This window comes from Neltuma alba, unplaced genomic scaffold (genome assembly GCF_004799145.2).
Source record: "Neltuma alba isolate B1F8T4 unplaced genomic scaffold, ASM479914v2 tig00007130_pilon, whole genome shotgun sequence".
NCBI lineage: Eukaryota > Viridiplantae > Streptophyta > Magnoliopsida > Fabales > Fabaceae > Neltuma > Neltuma alba.
Window position 1 is genome coordinate 112,542 of NW_021634681.1, and position 15,548 is coordinate 128,089.

Sequence of the window (15,548 nt, forward strand, 5' to 3'; positions counted from 1 at the left end):
ACAACAAACTCAACCGATCGAATAAAGCAGATTTAGCACTCACCTGCCATCCATCATCTTTAATAATCTTGAACAGTTGAACTCTCTCTGCTCGCCATTTAATAAGAACACGGACATCTTCTGAGACAGAAAGAAGCACATATACATTGTGCATGACGTAAGCATTTATTATTTCAATTATTATCACATCTAAAATATCTGTTCTGCTAATGAATATCACAGACTCCCTATAAACTACTGCTGGTGTAAAACTTTTTCGGATATACTTACTTGAATTTTTTTTTTAAATCTTTTTTAAATATGTTGGATCCCAAATGCTTACCAGGGCTAGGAGTCCAGGAGATGCTTCAAGAGCGAGAAAAAAAAAACCGGATCGGATTGGCCGGTTCAACCGGAAAGCTGGTGAACCGGTCTGCAGTCCGATCTGGTTTAATTGTTAGTACCAATGATCAATAGAACCAGTAAAAAACCGGTTCAGCCGGCAAGAACTGCTATTAAACCGGGTAACCCCGATTCAGTAGGTTACCGGGTTTATATTTTTTTGCCTGTCAGAAAGCCCAAAAAGACGCCGTTTCTTTTTTTGAAAAAAAAAAAAACAAGCCCTTCTTGACTTCTTCGGTTCTTCTCTTTCCTTTTCCATTCAACCCCTCCCCTGATTCCCCTTTGGCTTGCATAACTCTAATTCCTCCCTTAAACCAAAATTCGAAAATCACCTCCTCTAGAATCCCTGCTCCTTAGCATCGTTGACGACATGACGGTCTACGGCAGAGCTCCTTGTTCGGTCGTTCCCTAACCTTGCAATGGCATCGCCGTTGTCACAAGTTTGAGTCTCCCTCAACCTCACCACCTCCTGCTTCGCCTTCTGCCTTAGCCACTCACATTCGTAGAGGGCAGAATCGAAACTTGCATCGCAAGTTTAAGGCTCTGAGCTCACAAGTCTCCCTCAACCTCACCTGCTTCGCCTTTCGCCTTTGCCACTCACATTCGTAGATGGTAGAACCCAAACTCACATCACAAGTCTGAGGCTCTGAGCTTGGCCTTCGCGCCACTCGCATTCGTAGTTCATAAAATTGAAAGTCGGAGGTCTCCCTTAAATCCGAGTCAATGTTGTCCCTTCGATGCATTGAGTTGTGGGTAAGCTTGAAACGTTTCCCTTTCAGCTAGGTTGTTTTTTAGGATTAAAGAGGTGCCTTTGTTCCTTGTTTCTCTCTGGCTGTCGAAAGGTTTGGGAATTATTTTGATTTATGAGCAGTTGAAGTAGGAGAGGAAAGTAGTTGGTGATTTTTTTTTTTTTGGCTAAAATAATATAGATTTTGTTTCTTTTGGAGATAGGATTAAATTGATTCTGGATATAGAGCTTGAAACTGAAGAACCTATTCTGGACATATAAAGTATCCATACCCTTGAGCTTGAAACCAAAGAACCTCCAGAACTGTATGCCAATATGATTTTGATTTTCCATAACAAAGATATATACATTTCATTAATGTTGGCTTAGTATTATTAAACATTTAAACTCCTTTTGTAGCTTCTCATCCTATCTTTTAGTGATTATTATTTATGAATTTTGTTTTATTTTAATATTATGAATTAAATTATATTATTTTAATATGACCGGTCTGACCAGTAATCCTTGACCTACTGCCTCAAGCGATTTAATTTCTGATCCGGTTTTTTGTTCCTTGTTCAAGAATCTAAAAGCAATTGCAGGATTAATTAAATTGTTTATCAACAAGATTCTCACATTAACAGTAAAATTTGAAATTATGATCTTATAGGTTATGAGTCAACTTCTTATCAGCTAATGGCACCAACAACTAATTCAAATATATGAAATACTACTAGAAGTGGTAAAATGGGCTGGCCTGTCACAGGCTCAAGACCATGCAGGTCGATCCTAAAAGAACAGTCTCCTAGTAGGCTCATATTTTTCCAGCCCGCCTCGTCAAGAGGTGGGTTGGCGGGTTGGCCCAGCAACCTCTATTTTTTTAAAAAAAATTTTTTTTTACACATATTTAAAATTTTTTAAATTAAATTATAAATTTTTATAGACCAATTTCTTCTCATTCTTATATTTTCAGTAATTATGTAATTAAATTAATCTCAAAAGTTTAAAATATAAACATATAATTCATTGTTAATAATTATTTTATTAGTATAAAAATAGTAAAACAATAAAGAAAATGAGAAATCAAATTTAAGATCAAAGTCGCTAACAAAATACAAAGTTATATGTAAATTAAGTAAAAATGATAAAAAAAATTTATTAAAATTAAAATTGTATTTAAAAAAAAAGGGCTAGCGGCTACCTGCTGCTGGCTAAAAAGACCGCATCAAAATGGTTTCTATTTTTTTCAACTCAACCCGCCACCTTATGGCTGGTTGGGCTCAACCCATATTACTGGCTCTAAATACTAGTTCTGATCCTTAATATTAGAACTAATTTAACTTTTAATTTAGTTTTAAATATAAGATCTCAATTTATTTTGTCTCTCATATTTGTCTATTTTTTTAAAGTAGTTCTTGTAGTAGCTGCATATATTAAAAACTTTATTAAATAGTAATTATAACTAACATATATGATTAGTAAAAGTATTCTAAAAAAATATTTAATTATTATAAATGACTAATTTAAAAGCTGTTATGTTAAAAATTGAAAGTAGCGTCCCACCGTGTGCTCCGAGTCTTAAAAAATTTTGTACGGCCCACGAGAATGCCCAACTAACAAGGACACAATTCAATGTAGCAGTTGACCTATCCAAGTGGACAAAATTTCTTGGGCCGAATATTTCACTTGCTTCTTTCCGCAAACCACTTGAGGCATTGATATTTTTCCACGTATAGCGGAGGATTCCCGTTAGGTTAAACATCAGTCGCTATATTCTCTCCTATCCCAGGTGCCACTTTCTCTCCATCATTTAACATTTTAAACATCATCCTTATTAATTTCATAGTTTTTATCATTACTTTTCTCTCCCGTATGGTACTTTCATTAAAATAAAATATTTTAAAAAAAGTAACACATAATTTTTACATAATAATGACAAATAATTAACTTAATTTTTTTACCACCATGAATTAATTAAGTCTTATATTTAAAATTTAAGGGACTACATTATAGAATTTAATAGTTCAACAACCTATAGAATGACATAAAAAATGATCAAATACTGCCTTATATATAACATTGAAAAGAGTTTTTTTAAATGGTGAAAAAGAGAGTATATTTTTTAAATGCACACATATTGATAAGAAAAAGATTTGCGTGAGACACGGAGTGTTTGATATTGGGAGAATGATATTTAAGTATCTTGTGAGAAAATTATTAATATTTGGCGCCCGTTTTTATTTCTTCAAATTAATGTGATATGATCTAATTTGAAGTTCCAAAATTATAGCATGTAAATGGAAGTAGCTAAATATCATTAATCCCATGTGACAGTTCGGGGCAGCCTGCCCTTCTAAATTCACAAATGCAATAATGAAGCAAGCTGGAAACTAGGATATTGATGGACTTGTTCAAAATAAGAGGGAACATTGAAAGAAAATTGGGAAACATCTTGAGTCACCACATGCTCTCATCCCCACACATTTTCTCTGTCTTTTCGCTTTCAGCATCAAGTCATCAACCAACTCCATTTCTTCATTCGCTGAGCTTTGGACTCTGACACACAATTTATTTCTGAAAACAACAGCTTGAATAAAAATGGGCTAAAATATCATAATTAACGAGCCAGCAGCAAATTGAATATATCCATCCAAGGCTGTACGCTGGAAGAAAATTTCTCCCAGGAACAAACACAACATAATTCCCAGCTCTTGTTTTGTTTCATCAACCACATAACCTTAAACATTTCGTTTTTCCTAGATTCAAATATAACGAGCTAGCCAATCAAACACACCCCTCTTCGAGTGAGTGATGAACCTTTGATCACCCTTCTATGGAGCGCTTAGAATTAAAACATAGAATCCGAATTCGGAGCTTCCTAACTTCCCCAGCTAAATGAGATTGGGCTTCCCACAACGTGCTTTCCATCAGACCACGATAAGCGACCAAACCCGTACTGAGTCCGTGGTGTCGCACCCGATGACGTGAACGTAACCGTATATGATTTTTTCTCCTTTTCCTTGAAATCCAACACCTCCGGTTCCACTGAGATTTTAACGTTTGGGGTATCTGACGTTGCCGACACCTTGTATGTTCCTGCGGTCCCCACGTTAGTAAGAGTCCGCGTGTGTTTAACTACGCCGGTCCCACTCACTGATTGAAAGACCACCGCGAATGAAGGGTAATTAAGTGCGGTCACACTGTATCGTTTGCTTGCGTCGCACGAGAATTTTCTCCTCGCCAAGCTGGTTACTTGTGCGGTGGTGTAATTCAGGGCACAGAGGAAGTCTAGGTAATCGGCTACTGTTAGATCGTAGACGAGCCCGGGATTAATGGCTGCTACGGGGTCTACGTGTCCTGACCCGTGATCGAACGGTGTGGAGGGTTTTCCCGTTGAGCTGTCTTTCAACGTCTGGCCATCTTTGTAAGTGGTGTACGCTGTGGTCATGAGCGCCGATCGAATCATGGCTGGGCTCCATTCTGGGTGAGCCGCTTTGATCAAAGCCGCTAAGCCGCTTACGTGAGGGCAGGACATGGAGGTGCCAGATATGATGTTGAAATCCACGTGCCTGTCATCAGAGGCTAATCCAGTGGGGCCTACTGCTTTTGACCATCCAGCTAAGATGTTGACACCTGGCGCGATAAAGTCAGGCTTTAGTATCTCCGGAGTAATGGTGTTGGGACCCCGGGAGCTAAAAGCCGCGACAACTGGTGACGGCTGGATCCCAACTTTGGTTCCCTCGAATACAATCCTCACCGTCGGTTTCGGATCAGACATAACATAGTTCTTGATGGCTTCGCCGGCCCTCGCACCCACCGCCGTGGCTGGCAAAAGATGGGCATCGGCCACCAGTTCTTCACCGTTAGAGGCGGTGTTCGCCAAAACCATACCTAAACCGCCGGCGGCTTTCACTACAGATCCTTTTTGCACCCTCGCACTAACTCCACGTTCGCACAACACTATCTTTCCGGCAACATCTTCTTGCTTTAACGTTCCCATCATACACAAATTAGCATTTGAGGCATGGCTGGCATTTCCGGCATACACAATGGGAAGCGGAGAATTTGGCAGAGTATTGCCTCTGTAAAGAGACACACCTGAAAATTTTTTACCATTGCCAAGGCTAACATAAGCAGGAAAATCTCGATCCAGTGTGCCAGCACCTACGGTAGTTATCCATGGTGCTACGTTAGAGAGACTGTACTCATTGGGACCTGCGTTCCCAGCGGAGCAAGAAACTAAAATCCCTTTCTCCATTGCTGCGAAAGATCCCATCGCCACACTGTCTCTGTAATAATCCGACATCCCACCTCCGAGCGACAAGGAAAGCACATTGACGTTGTCAGAGACGGCCTTGTCGATGGCGGCCAATATATCAGAACTGAAGCAGCCTCCCATCCAGCAAACTTTATAGGCTGCAACTCTGGCGCGCGTGGCCATCCCACGCGCCGTCCCAGCTGCGTACCCGAAGAGGCTTGCGTTTTGAACTACTGATCCAGCCGCTGTGCTCGCAGTATGAGTCCCGTGGCCGTCATCGTCTCGCGGCGATTTCGACTCCCTTGTTTCATCGATTGGACCCAAGGTAGCCTCGTAGCCCTTTGAGAAATACCTTGCTCCAATCAACTTCCTGTTACAGCTTGAGGCAGTGAAATTTGTACCTGTTTCACACTCGCCTTTCCAGGTACTGGGGATGGGTCCGAGTCCAGCATCATCGAAGCTCTTGCTCTCCGGCCAGACTCCGGTATCTAAAACTCCAATAATCACCTCACCGGGGGCGTTTGATTCAGGAAAGAACTCGGCTTCTTTGTCGAGTCCGAGAAACTCAGGGGTCCGAGTGGTGTGTAGCTCGTACCTCATCTCTGGCAGCACAGCGAGGATTCCAGATTGGCTTTCAAGTGATCGAGCTTCTTCTTCAGTCAATCTTGTGGAAAATCCATGGATCGCAGTATCATAGGTATAAAGCATTTCAGCTGAGTCCGATACTGATTTGAGAGACGACTCGTACCAGACTGAATGGTGCTCGAAAGTTTCTGGCATCTCAGATTTCGCCATATGAACTATATAAGTACTCTTCTGGACCTCATTCTTCTTCTCCGTTGCCGCCATGGACACAGCTAAGAGACTCAGAGCTAAGAACGTTGGAACAAGATATTTGTGAAACGTCTCCATGGCCGCTGCTTTCTCCGCCCTGCAAAGTTTGGAGCGAGAGCCTGTGAGACTAAGGTCTCGAAGTAGCTCACTTTATAAGAGAAAACCGATACGTGGCGTTTACGTTGTAGATTTCCTTTTTTTTTTTTGTTTTTGGGCCAGCGTTGTAAATTTTCCAATTAAATAATAATGAGAGGTACGATTTTAGAAGCCAATGATTTTAGATTTTAAAAAGTTCTAACTTTTAGGTGTGGGAAATACCTTTAAAAATTTTACAAGAACACCTCTTTTTTCACCCTTCTTTTTAAATGCGAAAGTGTGTAAAGAGAGAACCGGGAAGCGGTGGGTAGTTGTCCGGTTGCCTGAATTATTGCATCGAGACAAACTCAGTCACAGACGAAGGACGTGTAAGTATAAGATAATGGACTCAAAAAGTGGAGCCGCTTACTTAGGGCTTGTTTCTCCATTAGAAGACCAACGATATTATGGAAGAAGTTGTTCCTCATAATGTGATCATGTAAAAAATATATATATTTATTTTTAATACCTGATAATATTTTGCATAGAATTATTTTCAATAAAAGTATACACTTACTTAGCGGGGAAAAAAAAAAAAGAATTGCATTAGAATTCTTTAAAAAAAAAAAATTCCAATCATGATCCCAAACAAGATTTGATTTTCTGATGCATAACACAACACATTTGCTTTTCTTCCAGGGCCGCCCATGCTTCCTGTTCACCTCTCTGACACTTAACTTTTCTATTAAATTTCTGCAACTTCTTCAATCAATGGTTTGGTTTGAACCAAAGTGTTCAAGTACGTATGGAAATTATGATCATGAGACAGAGAAGTGAATGACGGGGAGAAAAAAAGATTATTTTACTTTAATTTGTCTAAATAATAAAACAAAAATATAGTAAAAATTTAAAATCATTGATAAAGTTTATGTTACTTTGCATCTCACCTCAAGCTAGAGTAATGTAGCAAGCACCCCGTCCTGTGATCAACCACCTTGAACTTCCGTTGTGTGTCGTTTTTCTAACATTTCATGGCTAAAGATGGTAAGTGATTGCATTGAAAGCAAAGTTTTCGCTTTTTGTAATTTATTACGTGTTATATGGTTCACGGGTTTTTATCTGTACTGGCAATAAGACAAATCCTGATTTAACCTCATTTCCTTTCTTTAAACAAGAAACCATGTCATTCTTGGTCATTCTCATTGACACATTGTTTGTCTTTTACCCTCCCGCCAAGCATTTTATTAATAGGTATATAAAACAAAATAAATATGATTTTTGAACTGCAAGTTTTTTAAAGAATACTTTTTTATTTAAAAATTACTAGTTGAAACTTTTAAATCCAGACCATTATAATTGTATTTGAATAGTTTAGATTTCAGATTGTGATGCTCGCTGAAAATGATTTCATTATTTTGGGAGAATTACATCTAATAATGATAAATTTATATGGCTTAAAATGAAGTATTAAGTAAAACTAGTGCCTGAAATATAGTGGTTGGCAAAATAAATATTTTTCTAATGACATTTGTTTTCATCTTAAAATATTTTTTTTCAGTGAAACTAAGTATTTTTTTCATATAGCATGTTAAGGTATTATTCAGTAACATTTAGTATTCTAAATTTAGAGTGTTCATTGCTTCTGAAAAAAGATACTTTAAGGGTTAGTCACTTACAATGTAATAAACCAGTGTTTTAATTTTTGTTAGAATAGGTGCTTATATTTAATACCTTACAGTCCCTTGAATAGAATTGTTTCTAATAGAAGGATACCTATACATAACAAAAAAAAAATTATCTAAGGTACGAAATGCATAAAAAAAATTAGTTTAAGACTTTAGATACTAAATATTACTGAAAAAATAATTTAGATTACTGTATGCTTCTTAACTTTGAAATGAAATATATTGAAATGTTGAATCATGATCAAATATAATTTTCTAAGTTTTTCAACAACAAAATTTTATATCTTTACTATAATATAAATTTATAGTTTTTATGCGATTTGTTCCATTTTTTAAATCTCATCACGGGTATTACTTTTGGGATTTGGGAATAAGTTCCATTGGGCAAGGGAAAAGAAACAAGAACAGAAAGTGAAGTTGCCTCTCGCCACCTCTTGTACTCTTTGTTTTATGGATGTTTTGTCCTTGATCGGCTGAGGCTGTAAACTCTTTGTGGTGTTTTAAATCCTTTTATTATTTAAAAAACAAAAAAGGGTAAAGTTCCCATGCCCCGAGTGGGCCGGAATCACGTGCATCCTTTGCTGGGGCAATGTTAATGCCTTAATGGGGTCGTAAGCTTTTCCTCTTTTAACATTAAGAAAAAGAAAAGGGTTCTGTACCCAGCAACCAAAAAAAAAAAAGTTTTATACGCTTTTCAGATAACTCAATGCCATATCATTGAGTCTCTGGTTTAACAAAAAAAAAAAAGTCATATGATTGAATCCATATACCAATTATTTGTCAATTACTCGAAAAAGTGTATCATTGTATCAATTTCACTTCAACTGTATAATGCCTACTAAATGGCCAAAAAAATAATACCTACTAGCTTATATTCTTAATATAAAAACTAGATAATTAATTTTAAAATATTTAAAAAATAATTAAAATAAGTTATTTGCAATAAATATGTATTGATTTTTTTTGAATTACTTTATTTAGTCATGTATATTAGAACTACTTATTATTGGAAACACCTTATAACGAGTAAGGATATTTTGAAGAAAAAATTATAAATTTAAGAGATAAAATGAATTGAAATATTATATTTAGACCAAATCTAATTCTCAATTAAATCTTATATCTAGGACCAAAGGTCGTATAATATAAAATTCATGATAATTTTTATTATTCAAATATTATCGTTTATTTTTAAATTTTGTTCAATACATAAAAGAAAAATCCTACCAAATTATTTTATTAATAAGTCCATATAACGCAATCCATGGCCAATTTTAATAACAAAAGCGTCAAAATTTATATACAGGCGCAGTGCTTCAAAACCCGAGGACTCATATGATTTTTCTTTTTTTAATTAAAAGTGCAGATACTAATAGTTTGAACTTTGAAATTACAAGCAAGGAGGCTGAATCTCCGATCTCCACTTATAAAAGAGCATTATAGGTGTTATTAACAAATCTTATATAATTATTAATACTCCCCGATTTTTAATATAAAATTTAGCTTTTTGCTGAAATTGAACTACAGTTAGATCTTGATAGGAGATATTTCTTTGGTTCTAAATATAAAACATTTATATACACTTGTATAATAGTTTTATATTTATGTTCGGAGGAGTTGTATGTGATAAGAAACATTGTTATATAGACTGGTTAACAAAGACAACTTAAGGTATGACTTACTTATTAAGAAACGGTTATGAGAGAACCTCATCCTCAATGGAAGGCCCCCACGGCTCAGCTTGACAAGGAACATATCAAGCCCCACTGGTTTGACATCTTTCTCCTTTTGTAAAGCTATGCCTTCCTAGCAAAAAGAAAAGATGAAAAGAGACATACTACTCTTTTTATAATACTATCTTTAGTTTTTAATATAAAATTTAGTTAATTAATTTTTAAAAAATTAATAAAGTTAAAAAATCATTTAATTATAACATATACATGTATTATATAATTTTTTAAAAATATTTATATATATCATTAGATTATATAACAATTTATAATCTGAGCAAGTTGGTTTGAAAAAAAATCATAAATATAATGTATTTAATTTTCTTTTCTAAAAATTAATTAACTGATTATATTAAAAATCATACTAAGTGACAAATTTACTCCATGCGTTTCTTTCTTTCTTTCTTTTATATATTTATTTTCCGTTTTAATAAAATATTACATTAATAATATGTTTGGCATCTCGACATGAATTATAAAAAATGGAAATATGAACGAGAATGTGGATGAAAATGAAATAATACTGCTTAAGAGCTCGTCTGCTGCAAATAAGATAAGAATATCTGTAAAATAAGATCGGAATATAAAAGACAGTCCAAAAAATTATACGAATATAAAAAATATGATAATGATTGACTCAATCATGCTCAGTAATAAAATGTCAAATTAATATTTCGTTTTCCCATACGTACGAGGGCGGTTTCGACTCTACACAAGTTATCCCATGATGTGTACTTCAATGGAATAATTTCTCAGGGCTTAAATGAAAAGAAAAATAGTAAAAACAGATCGCCGAGATAGTAAACTTACACATAGGGATTGGTTTATAAAAATTATTATCAAAACCCATACTAATATTATGATGGGTCCTTATTTATAATTTTTCTATTTTAAAATTTTTTTTGCCATTTTTCCTAAATGGAAAAAAATGGGTCTTGCAATGAAATTGCATGCCAAGCGGAAAAAAAGAAGATAGAATTATAATGTAGTCTTAAAAAAATAATTACAAAAAAAAATTACAAAACAAGTTTGATAAGTTGTTATTTTTTATTTTTAAAATTGTCATTACAAATTACTTAAATTGTCATTAAAAATTTTTAGTAGTTATTTTTTTTCCTCTTTGTAATTCTCCCAACAAGGTAATCTGGGCACCATCACTTTTTTTTTTCCCCAGTCACCTATCCTCCAAAGCCAAAAAGCCGAAAAAAATACGGGGATAATATAATTTAGTAATTCCTAAATTTTCATAATTATTAATTTAATTCTTAAATTTGAGCTTGGTAGGACAACACAATCCTTTAATATATTTTTTTTTAGCACTAATGCTTTAATATAATTATGAGGACTAAATTAGTTTACAAAGTCAAAAAATTATAAGAACTAAATTATATGAAGTCAAGAAACTATAAACTAAACTCGGACAAAAAAAACAAGAAACTATAAACTAAGTCTTTCGATAGTATTTATAAAATAAATTGATAATTGTGGAAATGGTGAAGGACCACAAATTATATTATTCCAAAATAAAAGCTCAACAGATAACTGGAGAACAGACAAGATATGATTTTCAAACGCAAAATAATATACTATTCCATCTTTACACAAAACACGAAGATGAGCTGAATGTCTCAAAAATGTCTACTGTAATTATGGGGAAATAAAAGATAATACTAAAATTTGATATCGCAAGCCATTTAATCAACAATCTCCTAATAGGATTATTCTATTCAATCGACTTCGATATCTTTAGGGGGAAAAAACAAATTCTTTTGCTAAAATATACTCCTCTGGTCCTATTTATAAGACAAAGAGAGAATGTATTTTTTGTCCTATTTATAAGACATTGAGAGAAATTTTTTATGAATGTACAATTTTACCCCTCATTTGTTATTATGTTAACTTTATTTATATGAGGTATAATGCATATTAAATAAGAATAAAATTAGAAAGTCATTAAATTTTAAATAAAAATTAATGAAGTTTAAGATTTTCTTAGTCTGTGTGAAACATGTTGGAAGTACTTTATAAATAGGATTAGAGGGATAGTTTTTTTAAAATATGAATCAAATATCAAGTTCTTTACCCTTAACTCAACATCTATCATTAAAAATTCTACCTGTAATCACGCCTTCTATACTTTTTTCGGATTGAATACTCTATAATTTTTAAGATTTTGATTTGCTATACAAATCTTTCAAAATTAAAATGAAAGAAGGATGGCAACATAAGAAAAATGATGCTGGGACTACTTTCATGCATAATTCTATTGTTTTTTAATGAAGTTTCGGAGAATATAAATATAATTGGAAAGTCAGGTACGTCAACTTACGTTTAATACCTTACGTTTGATCCTATCCCGTTGGGATGCTTCACTTCTCTTATATTATGGGAAATGTAACACCCACTCACACGCACACCCATAAAGTGGCTTTGCTGTCGATAATTTACGAAATATGAGAAATAGACACACACACATATATATATAAAGTTTTGTTTCAATTTATATGACATGTGTTTATAAGAACTTAAATTAGTCAGTCCAAATAATCACCAAGTTTCTGTTATTTTTGTAATTTTATTTATAAAACACTTTTAATATATTTTAATATATCTAATTTTTATTAATTTTATTTTAAATTTTAATAACTATCTATAAAATTGTAAATTAGATATAAAATTACGTATTTGCATAATAAATTCAATAAAGTGATTATACTGAGAAAAAGTACTTTCTCTGCTTTTTAAATATTACAACTTAGAGAATATTTTGTTTTTGACCTGTTTTAGCACATTGTAAACCTTGTGAATTTTAATATATCATTTTATTTTTTATTAAAAAAATGAGAGAATATCTTAATCAAATAAAATAACATAATAAAGGCTCAACCCTAGGGTGATAAACATTCTGAGGAGCATGTCCGCATAGATTATCTGACTATAATATTATCTCCGGCTCTTAAAATATTTGACTTTCAAATATATGGTTCTAAATATACTTCATTTTATTTTTTTATATTTATCTATTTTTTTTAAAATAATTCATCCAGTAATTACATATGTTAAAAATTTATTAAATGATAATTTTAACTAATACATATAATTAGTAAGGATATTTTAAGAAAATTTATTACAAATAACTAATTTAATTAAGTTTTTAAATCTTTTAAATTCATTAACTAAGTTTTATATTAAAAAAATGAGGTAGTAATTATTTTCAACCCCGTCCTTGAATCGCACATGGATCTGATTATAGTATGTTGAACGCAAAATCATTTACTCGACTTCTTAAATTAAATCTGTCATTGTCTCTGGCGGGCTCAGGGCGGGACACAAGCAATATTGATTCCCAAACTTCTGTGCCAATGACTCATACCAGCTCTAATTGTCAGTTTGGTTCAGCGCAATTGGATTATGCGAGGATTTTTTTTTTTTTTTGGCCAGAATGACCACTATGAGGATATGAAAGAATAAAACGATACTTTAGGACCTCAAATTGTCAAAATATCAGGAATCCTAAGATATGTTCTCTTGCAAGGGCTTTATAGACAAATAGGTTTCTATAAATCTGAAAAATATCAGAAACTCTCTTGGTTCCTTAATTAGCTACTTCGCTGCTCCAGATTATTGATCACTGGAATGTTGTTTTTCATTCTGTCAAAAAAAGAAAAGAAATAAGTGCTGTTTTTCATAATTTATAACACTTGTCATATTTAGATTCCAAGAATATGCATCAAAATTTCATTTTCTATTTTATTACTTATTGATTTTAGAATCCATAATGCATCAAACTAGGAGTAAAATATATTTCGAGAAGACTGAGGACATTTTACCAACAAAGGTTGCACCTCACAGAAATAGTTAGTCCCTCACAATGTGATAAATTAAAATTCAAATCCCTGCTGAGAGAGGTACCCATATTTAACACTTGATAGTATCTTGAATGAGATTGTCTCAAATAAGAAAATACAGACAAAAAAAAAAGGATTGGGGACATTTTTAAAGTTTTGGTAGATTGATTTTACAAAATTTGATGTTATTCAATGGTTTCTTTTACCTTCGTGATATGCGGAAGGACAAAATTATCCCTCGTCTCTCTTCTCTCTTTACTTCCAGACTACCATCGAGTGAAGAATTGTAAATGTTGTTTCTTGTACGTCTCCCTAGCTTTTGAAGGGTGTCAACTCAATGAGGGCAAAATGTTAGCAACATGACTTCTTTTTTTTTTTGGAATATTTCGATTGTTCTCCTTTTTGAAAAATCATGTAAAAAAAGTATCTGATTCTTTCGTTCACATCGTGACAAGTTGTTCTAAAATATTCTTTGTTTTATAATATCATTTCATACTACAAAATGAGTATTACGTGACGTTTTTCTCTTTCCTGCCAATCGTTATTACGTAACTTGCGTTAATTGATTGCCTGGAGTCATTGAATTTCTGGATCCCACACTACGGGGCCACAGCAATAATTAAAATAATGATTTATGGCGCCGATTATCTTTGAGCTTTTTTCCAAGATTCTTTTCACAATTTGGATTTACATATCAGAAAGAAAACTCTCCAAGGTATGTCCATATTTTCTTTCTTTTCACTATTATGCAAAAGCTGTATGTGAATATATTGCATATATTATGAATAGGAATAATTAATCTCCAGGTCCTCTTTATAGTTTTATATCATTTTTAATCAGGTCCCTATAAAATTTTTTTTTTATTAGATCCTTTTATTTTCACCTGTTTTTAATTAGGCCCCTCCATTTTTTTTCTTTTTTATTAGATTCTTATAGTTTTATTTATTTTTTAATTAGGTCCTTTGTAGTTTTAAAAAATTGTTTATTAAATTTATTCTTTAAACTTAAATTTATTTTCAAATTAATAATTATATAATTGGACAAAATAATTAATATAATGATCTAGTAATTAGTAATTAATCAGAATAATCAATTATACTTAACTAAAAATTATTTATAATTATATTCTAATTTTAGATAATTTTATTATTATTTGAATATTATAGTTATAAAAATTAGAATTGAAAAATAAATAATATACATTTTAACTAAAAATTTTAAAAATATTAACATAAGATTATTATAATAATTTATTATTTACAGAATAAAGAATAAAAACTATAAGAACCTAATTAAAAATAAAGTAAAACAATAAGGATCTAATAAAAAGAAAGAAAATTATAAGGACTTGATTAAAAACAAGTAAAATTATAAGGACCTGATAAAAAGAAAAAAATGATAAGGATCTGATTAAAAATAGGTTGAAACTATGAGGATTTGCATATTAATTATCCCTTATGAATATTACATGACTGGATGTCCATACCCTCTAATCCTTAGAATTCTCATAGGATTTCTTACCTTCAAGTGTTATAAACTACATGACCTCCCTAATGAATGACTTGGGAAGAGTTTCTCATTGTTAATATGCCATTATGATATTCTTCATTTTTTTTGTAACCTTAATATAGGACTTTAATACTTGGAGGTCTATAAACAGAGGGAATGCATAAGACATTTGTACCATGAAACAAAGTGAATGAGAAAAAGGTCATTGTCTTCTCTATCTCTTGCTTTCTTTTCTACTCTCAAGTCTCCTTGTTTTTTGTAGTTTTACAACACGTTATTAGCACAACCTTACTATGAAAATTTGATGTATAAACCCTTTGTAAGATGATGTATTCTTCTCATCATCTAATTATCTCCTTACTTAATCATCATATATATATGTATTAACTACATATTAACTTTATATTATCTCCTTTCTTAATTATCATGTTTTATATTATATAATGTTATTCCATTGTTCTTTTCTTTACATTTTAATTTTGTCATTATGTTATATTTTTT

General features: G+C 32.6%; 1 protein-coding gene across 1 annotated transcript; it reads right to left on the bottom strand.

Annotated features, from left to right (window-relative positions):
- Positions 1 to 3,425: 3,425 nt before the first annotated feature.
- LOC114751841 (subtilisin-like protease SBT1.7) lies at positions 3,426 to 6,340 on the bottom strand. The gene has a single exon (XM_028940527.1). It carries the CDS (start codon positions 6,276 to 6,278, stop codon positions 3,987 to 3,989), a length of 2,292 nt encoding a protein of 763 aa, XP_028796360.1. The 5' UTR covers positions 6,279 to 6,340; the 3' UTR covers positions 3,426 to 3,986.
- Positions 6,341 to 15,548: the final 9,208 nt, after the last annotated feature.